A 21926-nucleotide genomic window follows, 5' to 3' on the forward strand; every position below is an offset into this window, starting at 1 on the left:
TATAAAAAGATGTTCAAGTAATCATCTAATCTTCAGGGAAATGCAAATCGAAGCCATAATGAGATATCACCTCACGCGGTTAGGATGGCTGTTATCAGAAAGTCAAAAGATACATGTTGGTGAGGACATGGAGAAGTGGGAGCCCTTGTGCACCGTTGGTGGGGATGTAAATTGGTGCAGCCATTTTGGAAAATAGTACGAAGAGTTCTTAAAGAATTAAAAATAGAACCACCACACGATCCGGCAATCCACTTCCACATCTACACCCAAAGGAAATAAAATCACTATCTCAAAGAGCCATCTGCACTCCTATTACAATAGCCCAAACATGGAAAAAACCTAATTTCTATTGACAGATGAATGAATAAAGAAATGTGAGATACATATATATAATGGAATATTATCCAGCCTTTAAAAGGAAGACAATCTTGCTGTTTGCAACAACGTGGATGAACCTGGAGGACATTATGCTAAATGAAATAAGCCAGATGCAGACAAATATCACATGCTCTCACACGTAAAATCTAAGGGGGAAAAAAGGGTGAACTCATATTAACAAAGAGTAGAATGGTGGTTACCAGAGGCTGAGAAAGTAGGGGGAAAAGAGAGAGATTGATCAAAGGGTACAAACTTTCAGATGTAAGATGAATAAGTTCTGGAGACTGAATGTATAGCGTAGTGACCGTGGTTAATAATATGTTGTATGCTTAAAATTTGCTACGAGAGTAGATCTCAAGTGTCCTCACTACACACGCACAAGGTAACAATGGGAGGCGATGGATATATTTGATTTTAGTAATCATGTCACAATGTCCACATATATCACAATATCACAATGTACACCTTAAACATACTATTTTTATCTGTGGATGTGGTGGGAATTGCTATGCCTGCATCCTTTAAGTTCTTGATGGTGGCATTAATCTCTGCAGTCCCCCCAGGAATGAGCATCACATTTGGTTCACTATTTTCCTAAGTACTGGCAGTTCTAGTGGCTTCCGCCTGGCCTTTCCCACCATAATGTCCCTCACTCCCCCACAGCCTAGTAGAACAACGTGGGGATTCTGCCAGCCGCTCACTATGTCTATTCCAATTATACATTCTGGAACTGGGGGGAAAAACCACAGGATGAATTTGGGGACCCACTGGTCCCCAGAGCCACTGTGAGATGGACTTGAGCTAATATTCCACTGATCACCTGACTCCCATAAGCCCCTCTCTGACTGGTGAGACACAGTGACATTTGGGTGTCCTGGAACCTATGTCAGTTCAGAGCCAGTGTCCAGTAGTGCCCGAAAGTTCTGATTATTTCCTCTTCCCCAAAGCACAGGTGTCCTGGTAAAAGGCTGTAGGTCCCTTTGAGGATGACTGGGAGAAAGATTAACAGTATAAATATTTGGTAGTGTACTAGAGGCCTTCCTCAAGGGGACCCAGCCTCCCCTTCATTCAAAGGGTTCTGGGTCTGTTAACTGGCTCGAGCCTGAGAATTGACTGAGGGGCCGTGACACTATTTTTATAATTCAGACTAGACTTTGTTTACTTAACCTAGAGCTCACTATTCTGCTTATTTGGAACTAGTAAGAATTTAGTAGGCTTCCTACCCATTTTAGTTCTAGGAACACCATGATCCCCTGGCCTGCCATAGGTCTGGGTGGGTCAGACTATTCTGAGAGCTGTTGACTCCGCTGTCCGTTTAGTAAACACGCCCACCTTGCCTTTGGCGGGTGAGTGCTGCCACTTGCCCCCGCCACCCCGGGATCACCCCCATTGATTTTGTTTCCAATTTAGTGACTGGCCTGCAGAGAAGAGCAATCACGCAGCTGTCCAAGGATTCCAGGGTTCCCCTCACAAATTTATTTATCGCCGTCCTGGTGAAAGGCATGTCTTCTGGACCCCCAGTGTGGGTGAGTAGGTCTCAAATGACAAAATCACCGTAGCATCCCACTCTTCCTAAGCCTTTAATTCCTTCTTCTACATTAAACCAAGGCAGCTCCAGCATTTCTGACTCACTCTCTGTGGGTCTCATTTTTGCCCATGTTTAAGCCAACCAACCAAACTTGGAGCCCTTTCTAACTCTAGGAACAGTAGATGCAGATGCAACATTAGATGCAATGTTAGATGCAGAATTCCTGCTCAGTGAGCTTGTATCGATAAACTCTGCCTGATCCGACTTTGTGTTCCTTCCACCATTACCCCACCCTTAATATCCACCCCCAGACATGTTGCCCAGATTTCTATCTGTATGAATAAGAAAACTCAAGTAGTTCTTTTGGAGTGTAGTACACCTCCTCATGAGTCACACTTTGTACCTCACCTTTAGGGGTCTCCGCGGACTCGAGTCTAGTTATAGGTTTAGAAGCAGAGAGGGTGGTGGGGGTGGGTCCTGAAGAGAACCAGCCTTGTCTCGCTCGGCTGCTGCCTCAGGAGAAGCCATTACCCTTTTCCCAGGCAATGCAGGGTGAATACCCTTGGGGTGGGTGAAGTGGCCACTGGTACTGGAGGCGGCTACAGGAGATAGGGGTCTCTCTTCGGGGCAGACGTAGAAGCTTTCAGGTCACTTATGGGGCCCATGAGTCACAAGAGTTAGACCACAGACTTTGCTCGACTTATCCTGAACAAGGCTCTCTCTTTCTACTGAGGCTGCTAAGCTGGTAGGATCCAAATTAAAAATCCTGGTGGTCATCATGGCCTCCACTTGGACACCTGTTTTGAGAAACGGTCCCTGTCAACATCTGTCGAGCACCTAGATTCAGCCACGATTGGAGCCAACGTACCATTCCTGGTTTGTTTGTTTGTTTGTTTGTTTGTTTTCTGTCATGTACATATTGGCTTTAAGTGGCTTGAGTTCAGTAACTTGTCTCCAGTGGAAAGAGTCCTGACGAATGCAGGGACCCAAAGCCCAGTCCCCAAACCAGGGCTCCAGATTGCGTGACGTTCTGGTCCTATTTTCTGTTATCAGCCTCAGTTTCTAGTGCTTAGCTCTAATCTGTAGTCAGCTAAGAACCTGCTGGTGGCACATTCTCACAACCCTCGTTGGTTAAGGAATAGCATTTGCTTTATTATCAGTGGAAGGTGGCCTAGAACAGCATGCAGGACAGAAGGCAGAGCAGGAGCAGGAGTCCGGGGCTGCCTGGCTTTGGGAATTCTGAGGCGTGCGATCGCATCAGTTTCTGTTGGGAAGGAGTTCTCATTTTCTCAGAGTTAAAGGGCCTTCCCTCTATCTCAGTCACCTTCTTGATCCAGAGACTGTAATTCTCTAACAAGGTGTATATTCCTGGAGTGTTCTTCTGTCCACAGCTCCTTCCCCAGCTGACGATGCCCACCTGGTACCATTTCTTGTCAGATCCTGGGGTACAGACTAGAGGCCCCCCACTGTCGCCCTGTGGGCAGAGAACACAGTTCGGTAGCGAGTCCCATTCTAAACTGTCCATTTGAGGCAGGGCACCCTTCGTCAATGGAAGAGGACTCATCGATCTCCCCTACTCCAGGCTGCCAGAGGAGAGCTGGCTTCGCCGGCCTAACCCAGGTCCATGAAAGGAGCATGCTGCTGTCAGGTTGGCTCGGGGGAACTGTGTAGTGTATGGGCAGTGGGTGGGAAAGGACTAGAGAGACAGGAGGAGGAAGGGCTTGGCGAAAAACTACAGTGAGCGGGGAGCTGGAAGATGGAGTCGATGCTGCCCGGCCGAGACAGGAGTGGGGATTAGGTCTGTGGGTTCAACCGAATCTGAAGCTCTGGAAAGGGCCGTGAAGGAAAGTCATGAAACAGATATGAGAAGTGTTGTTAGCGTTGTGGGTGTGAATTGGGTCTCCTTGGATGGTTTTCCAGAGGTACGAGGGAGAATGATGTTCCTTTTTAATTCTTCGGTGGGGATAGATGCAGGGGGCCCATAAGCCAAGCTATTCTGCATGTGTGGCCCCTCCAGGGTGGAATCATGTGGTTCTATGACTCATATGATATTTTACATGTGATCCAAGTCCCTACTGTGTACCACACATATATGTGGCTTTCTTTCATGCATCTCATACAGGGGCTTAAGGAGGATTACAGGCTTGCTCAGGGTTACGTAGTAGCTAGGCCAGAGCTGGAACCAGGGCTTCTGGGTGCCGAAGCACACACTCTCTCCACCTTGCTACTCGCCTCTCACTGAAGGAGCAGCGTGGCTATAACTGTGGCTATAATCTTTCCTCAGTGGAGAGATGGCCTGCCTCCTTGTCCATGATCATAAACAGGTGACTAGAATGATTGGAATCTTATATCGGACTCTAACGGCAGGGGAGGAGGATGACATTTCCGGGGCATGGTGTGCGAGGCACTGTGTTAGCCCTTTGACATTTTTCTCCTCAACTCCACCACCTCACATCTCTGCAAGGTCGGTATCTTGATTCTCATTGTATAAGTAGAAAGCTGAAGGTCAGGAGAGGTTTGATCACTCCCATTTAACAGACGTTCATTGAGGGAAAAGTAATTGTCAGGCATTTGGGATACAAGACGTTATGGTCTAGCAAAGGAGATAAAAGTGTCAATCAATAGGATCCACTGTGTTCGATGGGGCAGGAGAAGTAGGAAGAAGATACGGAGGCAGCGCAGAGGGGGAAGAACTGATTTCGTCGAGGGGAAGTTCTGTCTGAAGAGACTTCCTTTGAAGGATGAAGAGGAATTTGACAGAAAGAGTGTGTGTGGAGGTGCGGAGTGAGACAGAAGGTAGAGGGACTAGTTAAGAGAAGGTGAAAATGATGAGGATCTGAACCGGGGCATGAGGAGGTCAGAATGAGCGCAGATAGATTGAAACCCCTCCATCTGGTGACTGGTGACATTGGACATGGATGGTGAAGACTAATTCTAAGGTCACAGGGAAGGGTAACAGAGATACAATGCAGGGAAAGATAATGAATAAATTGTGGTCAAGTGGAGTTTGGGTGGACTGTGAAACACATCACTAACAAAGGGTTCAACAGAGCAGAACTAACAGAGACTTCGAAACTCAAGGACACCCAGTAAGTACGGGCCAAACCCAAATTACCCTTTCCAGTGCCAAACGCGGCCTCTAGCACGTGTCTGCTTTTTCGTGGGTGTGCGCTTTCCTTTGTGCTAGTTCTCTTTCAAAGTCGTGGGGCAAGAACCAAATCAACAGGATTTCTACTCAAATAGCTCATTCCTTAAATGCTGTTTTTATAATTTTCAATTTTATGAAGGCATGAGTATTATGAAATTTTTTATTAATGTATTACCTTGATTATTCATTTCTTTCCTTAACAAGGAGAGAATTGTCCTTGGGCAAATAACTTTTATAAGCCTCAGGATCCATGTCCGTAAAATGGAGATAATACCAACTACTTCCCAAGATTTTTGGAAGATAAAATTTAAAAAAAATCTATAAATTACTCAGCACAGAGTGAGTGGTATATAGTAAATACTCCAGAAATGTATTAATATTATTATTTTACATTTACAAATTACAAACATTTCTTGTGTGTTTAGGAAACGGAGATTCCCTTCATGGACTGCTGGGACCCGAGAAACATCTATAAATACATGTCTTTTTATGCATAAAGCCTTTAAAGTAATTTTCTTTCTCTTGGAAAGAAAAGCAAGGACTGCCTAAAAGAAGGGTCTGGCCTCGGTCAGCAAGCACCTAGGAACCTAGGACTAATGACAGCCCACATAAGGGGGACTAAAGCTGGTGGCCAGGGAGGGACCTGTCTGGTTAGGAGCACACTGACCACAAGAGCATCCCCACTTCACCTCTGTGAGATAATTGCCCCACGTGATCGCTCTGGTCCTTTCCAGGATAGAAGCAGATGACCCGGCTTCCAGCCTAGGCCCACCACTACTTGGACTAAGGGGGAATCACTTAAATTCTAAATCCCTGTTTTCTCATCTGTTTAAAGAGGGAGAGTGAGACCTGCCCAGCCAATCTTACAGGATAGTGCAGAGAACAGAATTATCGAATGCGTGAAAATTCTGCGAAGTTAATATACCTCTTCAGATCCATTCAGATAGTGAAGGAAATGACTGATGATTAAAATAACCAGGTTTTCTCATCTGTGAAACAGAGTTTTGATTAAATATTTTCCTATATTCTTTTACAGCTCTACAAGTCTGTGATTCTCAAAGTCTAAGATTCCGTGGCGTGAAATAAGACATCTGTGCTAGTGTCATGGGTGATGAGCTCAAGATAACACCCTGGAAAGTAGCCCAGGACAGTGAAACTACTCTGTATGATGCTATCACGATGGATACATGTCATTACACACTTGTCCAAACCCGTAGAATGCCAACATCAAGAGAGGCCCTGATGTAAGCTGTGGACTCTGGGTGATAATGATGTGTCAAGACAGATTCACCGATTGTAACAGATGTACCCTGTGGTGGGGGATGTTGATAACGGGGGAGGTTATGAATGTGTGGGAGCAAGGGCTATATGGGAAATTTATACTTTCCTCTCAAATTTTCTGTAAACCTAAGACTGCATTAAAAAAATAAAATCTTTAAAAAGTAGCTCAGGTCTAAATCCAGGTCGGCTTGGTAGCAGCGCAACCAAACTGCTCAATGGCCCGACTGGCTGCCAGCACATAAGCCTGTCTCCACCTGCAGACTCAGCCTCCTTCAGGACCTGTCTCAGATGTCCCCTCCGCTAGGGCTAATTGGCTGACAGATAGTTGCTGGCTTCCTTGGAAAGTTCGTCTATTTGACAAACGTTTGTTGAGCATTTTTTGCGTGCCAAGCAGTGCTTGAGGCCCTGGGGATTCACGCGTGAAGAAGACAACGCTTCTCCTGGAGCGGGAGAGACAGATCAGAAGACACTGCCATTTGTCGTGATGCCAGTTGCTCCAGTGGTTGCTGGTCCTTCACAGAAGGATTGTGTTACTTACTAGTGGGATATGTTTGATTTTATATTTTGCTTGACTATGCCACTCAAAAATGATTGTTTTTTTAAATTAAACTTTTCTTCATAGTATAACCTTAGTCAGGGGATTACAAAGATGAAAAGTGCTGGGAAAAGTGAATCCAAAAACCCAATTGTTTTTCATTTTAGTATTTACTTTTAATTAGTATTTTAAGCATAGCAGAATCTGACTGCCTTATTTTGAACACATTTAAATGTTTTCGTTATAAAATGATATTTCCTCAATTATGTGATTACATGCTTTTAAAAAGTTTTCTAAATTTAAAAGTGTGATTTTATATTTAAGGGTAGTTATTTTAAAACCATAAGGGACTTTCTGCCTGGTTTGTCTGTTTTTAGGTGATGATAATATTGTATAATTTCAAAAAATTTCCTTTACTGAATTGCTGTCAGCTTATTGTTGACAATAGAAAGCTTTCTAAACAGAGAGCAAAGCTTTTCACTTCATGATTTTTTTAAAAAAAAAGGCTTAAAATGATAACAGCACATTTATTTATAGCAAGCACTCTTAAGTAATAGATGATTACTTTTAGAAGCTTTCATTAAAGTACATTTTGATAGGGGAGGGACTGAAGCAAAAATTCGAGACCCCAGATGGTTGATCCAGCCATTAAAGCAAAGGGTACAGAAAATGTCACCAAAGATGACACTCGATTATTTCAAATTTTGTCACAGTTGGCTTTGGCCATTTGAACATGTGATGGTGTTGGATCAAAGAGATTGAAAGGAGAGTTGGGAGTACAGGTGGGGCCTGATTCTTATATTCTTGAGTGGGCACTAAAAGTGACAGCCTGGGGTCACAGAGCGTCTCCCACACAGGGCACAACCTCCCTTATGGATCTAGCTCTGCTCCTCTCCCTCTCCAGAGTCATCGCATGTTACCCCTGGCTTCTGGGATATTGGAAGTTCCCTGAACACATGATGCTGTTTCAAGCCTTTGTGATTTTCCCCCACATTCTCTCTGGAATGCTCTCTCTTTCCAGCCACACTGTCTATTCACGTTGTTTCCTCTTTGGGATTGATAGGGGAGCCCCCTGTAGATAAATACTCTCCCCTTCCATGAGACAGCCTTCCATCACTCTATGAATATATAACATCTACATTTACAGTTTTACACTAATGAACAGATCCACTGCCAAGCCGATGAGTAGGACTAAGTGGGCTCATCAGAGTGATCCCTCCCAAGATGAAGAGAGCATCTTTGAGCTGTAAAGATAAAGTCCATCACTCATCCATAAAAACAAAGGAAGCTAATTTCTGAGTATTTTTTTTCTATATTTTCTAGCATCACTCAAAAAGTGGTTTTCTTTTTAGATTTTTTGTGTTCATTTTGTTAAAGAGAAACTAAGATATCAGACTTTGGTTCGATGAAACCCACATGTATCACCCAATATATTATAGTTGTTTACCCACCTGCCTGTCCAGGAGATCGTGGGCCCCATTAGATGAGAAACTAAGTCTCATTCATGGCTGAATCTCCAGGGCTTACTATGCTCAACAAAGATTTGCTAAATTGATGAATTAAAATGATTCTTTGTATGGGTCTCAAATCTCCCTTGACTTTTTGTTTTTTAAGAAATCCCAGTAATAGAAAAAGTCCTGGAGCCCTATTTATCTAGTGTACCTGGAGATGACCTCAGATATTTATGCAGAGCTTCTGCATACTGCCTCCCAGGCATGCACTGGTATTCCAAGGACCTGACAATGAGTATTCCCCAATCCATGTCCCCGACTCCACGGCCAAGCCCCGATTCCCATGCATTTTTCAGACTATTACTATTTATTCCCAGTGGAGAGAGGATACCCTTGCATCAGCAGCCCTGAGAGGATGAGGACCTGTAAGATGAGGAGGGGATATCCCTTAGTTACCTGGCAAGCATCATAGCTCTCATTCTCATATCCAGCACACAGCATATTTTTGGTAAGTTTTGAAAACAACTTTGAACATTTCTCCCAATCCATGATGATCATTGGCACTTTTATCAGATCAGGTTTCACAGAGTTTTTGTCACCTGGCCCACAGAGAAAGCATATTAGAAGAGTCACCAGACGGCAGTCCAGTGTCATAATGCCACTGACAGTGTCCTCGACCACCCCGAGCATCCCTGCTTCCCATCAGCCACCTGTCCACCTTCCTTCACAGACTCTCAGCCCCTCATTCTCTACTTCCTTCGAGTCATCCCAGGCAGTTTACTCAGTCCATCACCCCATGTTTTTCCAAACAATTTCCCATCTACTTCAATTATTCCTCTCATTCAAAATCATATGCCTGCTTCCAAGAAGACTTCCAGCTTGACTCCAGCCAGACCTACAGACTTAACATCTCGGAACTGGTTACTGGATCATTTCTCAGCATAATCCTACCTTTTCATCATATCTGCCTATTACCATCTTTTATTATGAGAGTATGGTCCTTCCCTAACGCAGGGCTGCTGAGAGTGCGTTTGTACTCCCAGCGGAAAAGCTTTTGCGTCCTCTAGGCAAGGGTAGGTTGGCTGCGAGTCTTTACAGGGGACTTGCCAAGGCCTTTTGCAGCCGCTTCCGGGAATCGGTCTGGATTTCTCTCCATCTCATTAACTCTGGCCACACGGAGATTTCAGTTCTTCTTATCGAGCATTTTTAATCTCATAGATGTCCTCCTCCACTTCTAACGTTTGAGTAGTGCTGGGAGCCCAGAATCAATGTGATACCAGTTGCTCTCTAGCTACTAAACTCTTGAAATACCTACCATTTTCCAGACCCCAGCTCATTGCAAAGAATCCCTATGGACCTAGAGTCTGTTTCAGGCCTGAGACGGGGCTGTGCTGTTCCCATTCCTTCCTCTACCCATTTGCTCTTGGTTTTGCTGAGTTTTCTTTGGGGACAGTCCAGGGTTTTGTTGAGCTTTCTCTGGGGGTTTCTTTCATCAACCCTGTTACAGTTCCTCCTATTTTGGCCAAGTAACAATGTAACAACAAGTAACAACAGATCCACTTCTAAGAGTGGCTGGACAACACTCCAGGGCCATCAAACATCTAGGCCAGAGCAGGCATCTCGAATGCCTGTGGGAAGCAGGTGGGAAACACGAATGAGTGAACCAAAAGAGATGTGAAGGAATTGAGAGCAGAGGGGCCCCTGGCCAACTGGAGAGTGTAAATTCCATTAAACGGACAAACAAGATCGCTCTGCTGTCTGAATACGACCATGCCCAGAACTGGCATCCCAGCTTAGGGCCTTGAAGAGAGGCGTCCTCGGCCCTGAGGAGGGGCTGAGAATGGGCCTCCACGGGCCTCTGTGGTGCAGGGGTTTGCTCCAGTGCAAGTCCTTTTCTGTCCCCTCCTTCCTCAGCCCTCTCCCCTTCGCGCCCTCTTCCCCTGTCCTTTAGACCGAGTGGCCCGGCCGCAGATGCCCATGATATGGCTCCTCCCCCAGTAGCTCTCAGGAGGTGTGTGGCAGTCACATACCAGTTTTGGTCTGTCCCCATCCTGCTACCCAGCATCTGTGCCACTTGGAGGGGCTGGGCTGCCAGGGCATGCAGATGGGTTCCTTCAGGCCACTGAACGTGATCTGCGACTTCAACAGCAGCAAGGCGATGTCATTGTCCATGTTGAGTTTGTTAAAGTCCTTGTGAAGAACCATGCTCGAGACCCCTTTTACCTCCAGGGATGGGCTCTGTAAGTTGTTGGTCCCCAGCACAACGCTCAGGTCTGTTGGACTGGCAGCACAGAACCAGAGAGGGGAGGGCAAGAGGGGAAGAAAAGTCACAAGGCACCCAGAACTCGCTGCGCCCGAAAACACCTACATCCCATTTAGTTCTAGGGGCCTTTAGGACTTGTTGTACTGTGGCTGTTGCTCAGAAAGTGTGAGAATTTGAAAAAGGTAGAGAAGGAGTGTGAAATGGCCAGTGTGGCAGATCATAGCCACACGGCTGCCCAAGCACAGTCCCGGAGATGTGAATGAAATACTCCTGCCTACTGGGCAAAGGCAGAAGAGGCTGAAGAGCCCACAAAACAATTCAAAACAAAACAAAACAAACACACACACACAAAAACGAACACACAAAACACTTGGCACAAATCAAACTAACCCTCAGATAGGTAAAGTATTACTACACAAATTTGTCTACCAGCAATTTACAGACCCCAGAACAGAACTGAATCTAGACCTGCTACTGATTACGCAGAAAGAATCCTCAGTAATAATTCAGGAATTGCCCTCCAAGAACTTTCTAATAGCCAATTTTTTAAGTACCCATGGGAGCAGGTACAACGCGTTTCCTTGGTTATGCCACAGTGAAACTGTCCCAGGTGTTTGATTAATGCTTTTAAGTCGGTCTGTGTATCCTCGAACTTTCCTGAGGTGATGTAGCAAGTGTAGCAGAAAGCACAAGCACTGGAGCCAGGATTTAAATCCTGTTTCTGTCTGCTAGGTGTGGACCTTGGGTGAGCCACCAACCTCATTGGATCTCAGATTCCTTCTCTCTAAAACGGCATTGTTCATTCTACTTGCCTCAGGGTTGTTAAATGATTAAATAAGCTAGTGCAGGTAGCTTCTTAGAAGGTCATTGGCACATGATTGGTAATCCATAGATTCCAGATTTTCTACCACTCTCCTGGAACACAGAGAAAACTCTACAAGGAGCAGAGTACTGGGGTGTCTGATGGCCCAGAAACCCAGACTTACAGAATTAGGAAAATTTCCTCTGAGGACTTGACTGTCCTAGGAGAGGTAAACGGACCAAGCCCTTTGGTTCCATTGGGCCACAGATATTCCTGGGACAACAGTGTGTGACCTCAGCAAAGCCATAGTAATTGGCGCTGGGTGACAATGAGGAGGGCACAGCAGGGTGCCAAGCTCCAGTTTGCTGCCTCCTTATCCCCAGGGCTGGAGGGGATGTGTGATAGCTGTAGTGTCTGAAGACTGACCAGCCCCCTAGGATTCCCCCGAGCAATCAGGTCTGACTGAGTGTTGGGGTGCTCCAGGGGTGAACGCTGACCGAAACAGCAGGGAGGGGCTCTTGATACTTACATCATCCCCTCATGAGATAAGCAGTGAGCAGCAGTGACAATCCACCACTCGTCGATGATCGTGCCGCCACAGAAATGTTCATTGCCTGCCTGAATACTCACCAGCCATGGGAACTCACCCACCTCAGCCTCTATGCCCCCTATGATTCTGGAATACTGAGGTCCTCCCTCAAAAGTAGGTCTTTCACCGCATTCTGGTGGAATGGAAGAGAAAGGAAAGGAAAAGATGCAACACTTAGTCGATATCCATAGGAAGCTTCTAAGTAGCTATCATTATACCCATTCTCGACATAAAGAAATGAAGGCTGGCCCAGGGAAGCAGCCCAGGAACATAAGTAAGCCAACAGATGCTTTATTTTTGTTGCACAGAGCTTGAGATATGGGTCAGAAGTGTGGGCTCTGTCCTCCTTCCAGCACTGTGATCTCGGTCAAGTCACTTCGCTGAGTTTGTTTCTGCCTTCATCCAAGAGAAAATGAAGGAAAATACTTGTCCAGCACCAACTATGGAGAGGTAGAGAGAATAACACTCCCAAAAGATGGCCATGTCCTAATGGACCATGGCTTGGAACTTGTGGATGTTGCCTTACAAGGTTTAGGAAATTTTGGAGACGGAATTAAAGTTGATTATCAGCTGCCCTTAAAATGGGAGATTATCCTGGATAATCTGAGTGGGTCCGATGTAATCACAAGGGTCCTTAACAGTGGTAAAGAGAGGCAGAAGGAGAGAGCTGAGATCTCAAAAGAAAGGCCTGGAGAGATGCAATGTCACTGGCTTTGAAGATGGAATAATGGGCCACAAGCTATAAACTAGAATGGCAAGGCAAAGCTTCTCTCCAGAGCCCCTGCTAGGAATGCAGGCCTGCTGACACCGTGGTCTCATGTTGGACCTCTACCTAACAGAACTGTAAGATAGGAAATTTATGTTGTTTAAGCCACTAAGTTTGTGGTAGTTTCTTATAGCAGCCATAAGAAACTAAAACACGTGGGAAACCAGAGGGCCCAGAAAGGACCCGAACCTACCGGAAGACCTGAACTGTCCTAGGTTCAGAACTGTCTGTTCCAGGAGGACCAGCTCCATTTCCTGGGAAGCTGAGAGCACAAGCTGTAGCTGCCTGTGCAGAGAGGAGAAATCTGCTTCTGGACTGAGTCCAGCTCCTTGACCCCAGAAGAAGAGACACCCCATTAACATTTGTTGAGTCAGCCTTAGTGGCCAATTTGTTAATTAATGGACTCACTAACCAACTCTTTCACGTTGCCCTAATGCTCTGACTGGGTGAAGGGGACATGAGCAGGGTCACTGTCATGTCCAGTCCTGCCTGGGAGAGCTGCTCTGGACACTGGGAGAGGAGTCTACATACCGAGATGTGCGCTCTTGGCTTGGGACATGAGCAGCAAAACTGATAACAGGAGCATGACCTTTGGCTTTGCTGTTGGCCTAGGAGGTGACAGAGGCTAGGGCTGAGGGGGATGGCATTGATAAAGCCTGCCCTCTTATATCCGACCTTGGCTGGTGATGTCACAATGGGCTATGGGCTTGAGAACTCAGGTCATGCAGGTTTCTCTTCTTGCCGTTTGTTTCTAAGGTGGTTGCACAGAGGTATCTCATCCTTAAAGCTGTCTTGTCTGAGCTTCCGTTTCTGCTGACCTGGGCACGGCCTGCCTTTCACCGAGTCCTTGATGGGCACTTTGCTTTTGGTCTCCATCATAAGTGGCCCCCAGCACTAATGACTAGTATAGTACGGTTGCCCTCATGCTCCTTTGCTCAGGCTTCTGACCTGAGACCACCAGTGTGAACCTCACAGGCTGAGTTCAGAGGCCCTCACCTTCCTTCATGCCCAGCCCAGCAGGTGACAATCCCTGTTTCCACCACCTTCTGGATTTATTTCACATGGCTCCAAAGCCTCCAGATAAGCCCCTGACCATTTCTAAAGACAAAAAGATAGGACTCAGAGATGTAAATGCCTGGTCCATGGCTCCCTCTTCAGCAACTTGGTCATGGATACGGACCTTTGGATTTACCTCACAAGTCCAGTGCACTGACTCAGGTGGACTTGATCTAGAACTCCTCAGGACTTCCTTCCTGGCCATGGGGCAGGCCACTGGTTGAGAGTGAGTCACGTGCTCATTTCAGTTCCCAAAGTGCCCACAGGTCATTTCTAGCAGACCCGTGTCTACCTTGCCCAGTCTCACTCTCTGGGTCTCCTCCTCTGTAGGAAAGGGATTATCATGCCCACAAGTAAAGTTGTGAAGCTCAAAATGAGATCATGTGATTCAGGTGGTGGCCTCTCTTCACTACACCAAGGGGATGACTCCAGCTACTTTCTGAGAGGAGAAATTCCAGAACATGTGACTTACTCTTTCTCTCATCCGTGGTCCCTTGCCTGCAGCTGCTCTTCAGCGCCCAGGTGTCCACTCGGAGTGTTGAGCCAGCCTGTTGTGTGGCCATGGACAGTGCTAGCCCCACCCGTTCTGAATAATACCTCATCTGTTTTCTCAAAGGGCTAAGTCTTTCTTTAATGGCATATGCGTGAAGGTCTCAAAGCACACCAGGGCCCCTGGCACTGGTCCCACCATCGGGAAGATCCAGGTTTTCGCTCTGTGCTTCCTTTGGACTCAGCTCTCTCCCTCCCCTGGCCCTGCTACCACACCCTGATAAATAACCGTGGTTTCTCTACTCAGGTTCTATTGGTTCTGGGGGTGTGAAGGAAGGAGGAGCCTGGGCCCAGGGTCTGATTGGGAGGATGGAGAATGACAGTTAATCTCACTGAGGGAGAGGCAGGGGTGACAGGCATATCCACTCTAAACCGCTGCCCATTTTCTACGAAAGTATCTGAACAAAATCACAGCTCACCTCTATGAAGATCCATTGCCTTCTGGTCTATATCTCTCCTATTCGCATGGCTTAGACCCTATTTCTCATGAAATATTCATTCACTGTCCAGCATTTCTTCGCCAAGCTTCTTTGCAATAACGATGGACTGCACCATGCCTGAACAGGTTTATTTATCTTTAATTGCTTTTCCAAGGCTGTAAAGTAAAGGGATGGACAAGTAGGGACAGAGCCACCATGCCCAGCCACAGCTGCAGAGGGCGCCACTCCTACAGACTACAATGAGAATGGCTCCCTCTGGAATTGGGCAAACATGGCCTGGGTGTGGAGAGAAACTTCAGTGCTCTATAAGGAATCTACAGAAATTCAAAGAGGAAAGGAGGCACATGATGATGTAGTTTGCCTAGGACTGCTGCCTGGTTGATGCTCAGGGGCCCCCAGGGTGGCATTATTGCAGTGACTTTATTTACCACCATCCTGGCCAACAGTTCTATAACTTTGGTGTCCAGACTAGGGAGCTCGTTTGGTGCAGGTTAAGGTTGCCAGATTTAGCAAATAAAAATACAGGATGCCCAGTTACATCTGAATTTCAGATCAAGAACAATTTTTTTTTTTTTAGTATATGCATACCTTATGCAATGTTTGAGATATGCAGTGTATCTGCCTACTCATCTTGTATAGCTCATCGATCACAATACTTTTATATTCAACCTCTTTAGTATCTCTCGATCACATGTTTCTCAGTAACTCTTCTGTTGCGGGCTGAACTGTGTCCCCTTAAAATTCGTATGTTGTAGTTCCAACCCCCAGGACCTCAGAATGTGACCACATTTGGAGACAAGGTGCTTAAGTTAAATGAGACCTTCAGGGCAGGGCACTAATTCAATATGACTGGTGTCATTATAGGAAGAGGAAGAGACACCAGTGCGTGTGCACAGAGAGATGACCATGTGAAGAGGCAGCAAGAGGGGCCATCGGCACGCCAAGGGCAGAGGTCCGGAACAGATCCTTCCATTATGGCTCTCAGAAGGAACCCAGCCCTGTTGGCACCTTGATCTTGGACTTCCCAGCCTCCAGAACCGGGAAACTGCTATTGTTTAAGCCTCCCTGTCTGTGGTTGTTTGTTACAGCAGCTTTGGCAAACAAATACACCCACCCTCTTTCCTACTTTAAGCCACCGCCGTCTTCCATTTGTATTATTGGAGCCGCTTCCAAAATGATATTCTCTTTTCTAATTTCATTCTCTCTAAAATAATCTCAATGTTAAACCCAGAATAATCTTTTGACGCACATGTGACTATACGATCTGCTTTCATTCCCCTGCTCTCCTCATTAACCTCACAGTGAAGATCCAATCTCCTAACACATCGCAGCAGCCTTTGAGATCTGCTTCCCGAGACTGTCAAAACTCGCCCAAAGACCCAAAGTTCTTTAATGCCAAAGCAGATGTTAGAACACATGGCTCTTCAAGAGGCTCAGTCGGGGGTGAAAGTATAGACAAAGGTTTGTCCTTTTAGTGCCCCCTGCAGAGGGAACACAGAGAGGGAGGAACTGAGCTATAATGCAGACTCAGCTAAGCCAGGCTACCTTGCATCTCCTGCTTCCTCCCTAACCCCGGGCTTACTGCTATGTCACCCAGGACCAGCTGTGCCATGCATTTGTGATAGCCTCAAAATATATAAAGAACTACAACTCACAATCAAAGAATCCAAACAATCCAATTAAAAAATGGGCAGAATAACTAAATAGACATTTTTCCGAAGCAGATGTAAAGATAACCAACAGGTAAATGAAAAGGTGCTCGATGTCATTCATTATCAGGGAAACCGAAACCATAAGGAGATATGACGTCACACATGCTAGAATGACCACGATCCCAACAAGAGAGAACCAGTGCCGGTGACGAATTAGAGAAACACTATGGAGGTCCCTTAAAAAAATTAAAAATAGAATTACCATATGATCCAACAATGCTGCTTCTGGGTAGATATCCAAAGTGAAAACAAGATCTCGAAGAGATCCGTATTCCCACGTTCATTGCCGCATTAATCACAGTAGCCAAGATAAAGAATTAGAACCTAAGTGTCCATCTATAGATGAATGGAAAAAGAAGACATGACATATATATAACATGAAATATTATTCAGCTATGAGATAGACCTATGGATTATGTAGATGTATGTTGTTTCTAAATATTGGGGGATTTCCCAGGTTTCATGTTATTGATTTCAAATCTAATTCCACTGTGGTCATAGTATATACTTTGGATATCCTGAATCATTTCAAATTTATTGAGACTTCTTTTATCACCCAGAATATAGTCTATCTTGATAAATGCTCTGGGATACTTGGGGGAGATGTGTGCATATTGTGTTGTCATTGGAAGGAGTGTTTAATAAATGTAAATTAGATCAAGTTGGTTGATCATATTGTTAAAGTCTTCTATACACTAACTGATTTCCTGTCTACTGAAGCAAAAGAAAAACACTCTGATCCTCTTCCCAAAGTGGGAAGCCAAAAGTCTCATAAGTCAAAATATCTATCTCTAGGTGATAAACATTGTTTTTTCACTTCAGTCATAATCCCATCTTCATATCTTTGTGTCACTTTGGGCCCTCCAAGAAGCAGATGCCAAGATCGAATTATATGTGAAAGAGATTTATTTGGAGGAAATGCGTGAAATGAATAAAAGGTGTGGGGGAGTAGCAGGAGACAGTGTGTCTTCAGACCCCAGTGCAGGTGTGGGAAAGTCTCATTCAGGTTGACATCTCCTGAGCAAAGATTGCCATGTTGGGCTGTAACGATTGGCTCAAATATCCCCTGCCACTGTCAGTCATTGGTGGGTGCAGTGCAATGGAAGGGTAGCCTCTCTGCCATCAAGGACCCAAAGCAGCAATCACCGAAAACTGTCATCAACTATGCTCCCTGCGGCAGGTTCTCCCAAAGCAGATCTGAGCAGTATTTGTCCATGGCTACTACAGTCCTGTACTCTAAAGACTAGACAATAAATTTAGCCAGCAACAAGACATGGGAAAGGAAGGGAGTAAAGGGAAATTGGTGTATACGAATATGTAACAAAGCAAACATGAAAATCTGGGCAGCTTTTTGCAGTAAATCAAGTCTGTAACTCATCCTAAAAGGCCGTAGCTAGTATTTGTAAATTCCTTCTTCCTATTTGAATGAGGCTCAACTGATTGTGGTTCTTTACTCAGTGGGGTGACCCAAACTTTCATTTTTCAGTTTTTGGTGGTTTTGTCTCTATTGGGTTGCTTAAAATTAATTTCCCATTAATTTCTTCTTTTGGAAAATGAAATACTAAGAGCATCCCCAGAAGGTTTCATGGACCCCAGGCATACTCCTTGTCGCCACTGTGTGCAGCAAAACTCTGTTTTCTTGATAATCAGGATCAATCATCTCAGAACCTCTTTCTTTGCCCCTTGGTTCAATGGCCTGAAGAGCCCCAAATGGCCAGGCAGCAGTCTCAATTCTGAGGTCAGCAGAACCAGTGTATCCCCTAGTAGAAGCTTTCCTCCCTTGAGAGCTAGGGCCTCTAAATATTCAGAGTTCAAAGTTGGTGTAATAAGAAACAAAACATTTTTTTTGAGTGGATCATTAAGTTAATAGTAAATACAACCAGTCGCATTTCTATCTCTTGATTTACAAACCCAGGAGAATCAGCACCATATATTGAATACTGGTTCTCAAGACATGCCATATTTTGTAAAAGAGCATTCCGACCTCACAAGTAGTTAGATCTCAACAGGCTCAACCTTCAGTAGACTATTATATTGTTTTACCAGGCATACTGCTTCTGGGTGGTGGGATGTATAATAAGATCTGTGAATCCCATGGGCATCTATCTGCTCATTGCCTATTTCTGTTGCATTATAACTAATTGGTCAGAAGTAGTGCCAAATAGAAAATCAACATGATAAATAACTAGGCATTTAGTTATGTGTGGTAGGGTAGCAGAAGCATTGTGGGCAAAGCAGGCACATTCATATACAGAATCAATGTCTATTACCATGACGAAAAACTGCTGCCTACTCCATGAGCGAAGAGGTCAAGTGTAATCGACCTCCCACCAGATGGGCTATGTGCCACATTGTCATCAGCTTACAGATGACGGCCGCACAGCGTTTTCAAGGATACTGACACTCCCCTTGAAACTGTATTTTTCAAAGCACAATTTAACACAGTGTCCTCAGGACTCACATAAGGGATAGAGTTAGAGGATGAGTGAGCAGGTCACACTCAATAAATTTTTTCCAACATTTCTATCTAAGACTTTGGATTTTTTTCTTTCATATTCTACAAAAATTAATATAGGCCATTTTTTTTGTCCAAGGTTTTCATCTGTCAACCAAAGAGAGCAACTTCCAGCTGTTCCAGATAACCCATTGAATCTGAACTTTCTCTTAAATACACCCAGATTGACAATCTATTATCAATCTGTGATAACCTATTATCAAATTGTGATAGCCAATCACATTTTACTTTATTCTTCACCCAAGTCCCTTGGAATCCATTCTCACACATAATCCTTAGGTTTCCACAAATATACATTCACAGAATGTGACAATTCATTTCATGTACACACTGTATACTCCTGAGTCAAGGCTGAACTGATGCCCTATGAAGTCTATTGGGTTACTCTACTTACGGTGCTAACTGCCATGAGAGGTGTGGGGATGTGAGGAAGAGAGAATCAGTATCCCCTGGGAAAGTAGTTATTTCAGTCCAGTCATTGCAAAGTCTTCATCTAAGAGGAAACCAGCCTCCCACAAAGGAGTGGAGGGGCTGCTTCTGATAGGAAGGGAAGCTCAGTTGGATTTGAGGTTTTAAAGCACAGTGATTAATCTTAACCCACCCAACTATTCCATTGTGATTTTCTTGGGCACTTTTTCCCCCCAATTAATCATCTTTCAGGTAAGCATCTAAAGAGGAGGTAAATTCAAGTTATGTTGGAATTCTGCCACCTACAGGAACAACTCTGGGTCTGATTTTCGATACAATTGATAAGAGATTTTTTTAGGGCAACTGTAGAAGGTTCTCTGGCTCTTGGATTATGCCTTCGAGTCGAAACTGTAAAGCCCCAAGATTGTTGGGTTTGTTTTCTGTAAACTTTCCATGGCATTTGTAACAGCAATTCTTATCTCTTGTACCAGAGATTTCTATTGCAAAAGCCACTTAGGTTCCTCTGATAGGTAACTGATTCCAGGAATGACAGGTAATAACTTGAGAAACTGTTTTGACATTGCATACCACAGACTCCCAGAGTCCCATTTTCCACCAGTGATGAGGTCATCACTGCCTTTAAATCAAACTAGGCCTGACAACAAATCTTAGATTTCCACTTTTGCAATTGTATTTCCTAGAACCAGTTTCAGTACCAAATACTGTATCAGTCAGGATTCTATCAGGAAAACAGAAAACACTCAATATATCTCAAGGATAGGGACTCAGAAACAGGCTTACGGAACCATTAAAAGGGTTTGAGTGCAAAGGTCGGAAAAAAGAGCTGCTTGCTTTCAGGAGCTTAGCCAACTCCAGCAATCATAGGAGCTCGCTGCTGATGATGTTTTATCCTCTTCAGCATTAGAGTGACGATTTGCAGGAGGGCACCCAAAGTTAAGGGCAAACCTCACAACTGTCGTCTGCTGAAAACTGCATTTACCTGTACATTGCTGCTACAGGAAAATAATGATTTCTCCTTGACCTCTACCTCCTAAAACTTGGCTGAGGATCTAAATCAGAAGCCTGCTGGGTTTCTGAGAAATGTAGCTCCAAGCTTTCAGCCTCTACAATTCTTAAGAGAGTTTAGGAAGGCAGAGATGGTGCTAAATATTGAGGTACAGTGTCTGGCATGTTGACCTACTCAATGGGGAAAACAAGAAGAGTAATTCCCTCACATAGTCACTAACTATGATGGTAAAATGAGATAACACTTGTGAAGTCCTGAGCACAGTACAACATAGTGATAAGCCTTAATGGGTAGCCTGTAGCCTGATAACTTTAACAGCCCTGAAATAAGACCGGCTCATAGCTTCCATTCTGTTCTCTGGGAGACAGCACTAGATGACTCTGTGTAGTATTTTCTCTTTCTCCCCATTTTTCACTGCAGATGCATTGGCTGTCCTTCCCTGGCTGACCCTTCGAGACTGAGTCACCTGCAATCCTAAATGTCACTTGGCTTGCCCTCGGCAACGGGAGGTCCTGACAGAAGGTGCAGGCTGGATGTGAGAGGGTTTGGTGTATTTCCTCCGTGTCTCTTCCTGTTGAGCCGCTTTGCTGCCAGGCACAGAAACCCTCCTTGACTCAGTTCTTGCTCGATATCTCTCCTCCACACCGGTCACTCTCACTGGATTCCAGTAACTATCCTTTCTCATTTGTCGCTCGTCTCTGGAATGCCTTCTCCTTTGTTGGACACATTCAGGATGCCAACAACTTAGTCTCATCACGAGTATCTTCATTCGAACTTTCTGAGTGGAATTCTATTTCCTTCTGAGACCCTCCAAATTGATACTCTCAGGATCATTTCCCTAAACTCCCGGGGCCTTTGGTTCCAGAGCCATTGGTCTCCTCGATTCCATCTCAGAAAGTCATAACAGGCCTCAGCAGAAGTCCAGGCAGTGGAACAACGCCGGGCAGAAAGGCTAGGCCCACCCCTCCTGACAGACAGGAGGACTTCATCTCCAAGAGGCCAATGGGCTGTCAGAAAACAGGCAGTTCCCTTACGGAAACACAGGTCCCAGGCCCCACCTTGCACTCTGTCCGAAATGGAATCAGTGACTCTGGGAACGGGTCTCTGCAGCCTCGTGCTCGAACACTGCAGGCAGCCCGGGACAGCCAAGAACTAGGGCACAGCTGAAACCCAAAAGGGAAAGGAAACGGGCTGAGATCCGTGGGGAACAATGTCTATTTCTTAATCCGTCTCCTGCCCCAAATAGCTCCGCTCTCCTCCCCCAACTTGTGTTTACGTGTCTGTTTCTTTCCCTGGCAGCAGATGCCACCAGGCCTTCAACTAGGTCACAGAGGGTGGTGATGAACTGACATAGGCCCTCAGGCCACGTCTTCCCCTGACCTTGCTCCCCAGGGCATCCTGGCAGGGTCCCCAGTCACGAGATCCACAGCAAGCAAATGTCCCCTCTGCCACCAGGAACAGGCCTCCTGCCATCTCTC

General features: G+C 45.3%; 1 protein-coding gene across 4 annotated transcripts; it reads right to left on the reverse strand.

Annotated features, from left to right (window-relative positions):
• Positions 1-2508: 2508 nt before the first annotated feature.
• Positions 2509-21880, reverse strand: PRSS55 (serine protease 55). Of its 4 annotated transcripts, XM_039875847.1 has the most exons (6): positions 19408-21880; positions 16701-16834; positions 11916-12108; positions 10352-10602; positions 8778-8920; positions 2509-3380 (listed from the first exon to the last, which is right to left on the reverse strand). In XM_039875847.1, exons 2-6 carry the CDS (start codon positions 16780-16782, stop codon positions 3078-3080), a joined length of 972 nt encoding a protein of 323 aa, XP_039731781.1. In that variant the 5' UTR covers positions 16783-16834; positions 19408-21880; the 3' UTR covers positions 2509-3077. The 4 variants fall into 4 exon arrangements, 1 of the variants encoding a protein (XP_039731781.1); XR_005655632.1 differs by lacking the exon at positions 2509-3380 and having other exon boundaries at positions 6071-10602; positions 12038-12108; XR_005655631.1 differs by lacking the exons at positions 2509-3380; positions 16701-16834; positions 19408-21880 and adding an exon at positions 14766-15355 and having other exon boundaries at positions 6071-10602; positions 12038-12108.
• Positions 21881-21926: the final 46 nt, after the last annotated feature.

Source organism: Pteropus medius, unplaced genomic scaffold, assembly GCF_902729225.1.
Source record: "Pteropus medius unplaced genomic scaffold, Ma_sr-lr_union100, whole genome shotgun sequence".
Classification (NCBI taxonomy): domain Eukaryota; kingdom Metazoa; phylum Chordata; class Mammalia; order Chiroptera; family Pteropodidae; genus Pteropus; species Pteropus medius.

Bases quoted from the DNA above. Each gene is read 5' to 3' on its own strand.
- PRSS55 (XM_039875847.1), bottom strand. From the start codon at position 16,782: ATGAACGTGGGAATACGGATCTCTTCGAGATCTTGTTTTCACTTTGGA. The intron at 10,603-11,915 runs GTAAGTATCAAG...CTGTGCTGCCAG, and splicing joins TTATCTCATGAGGGGATGAT to TCCAACAGACCTGAGCGTTG. The intron at 8,921-10,351 runs GTATGTGACTGC...TCTGTGGGCCAG, and splicing joins ATGGGGACAGACCAAAACTG to GTGACAAAAACTCTGTGAAA.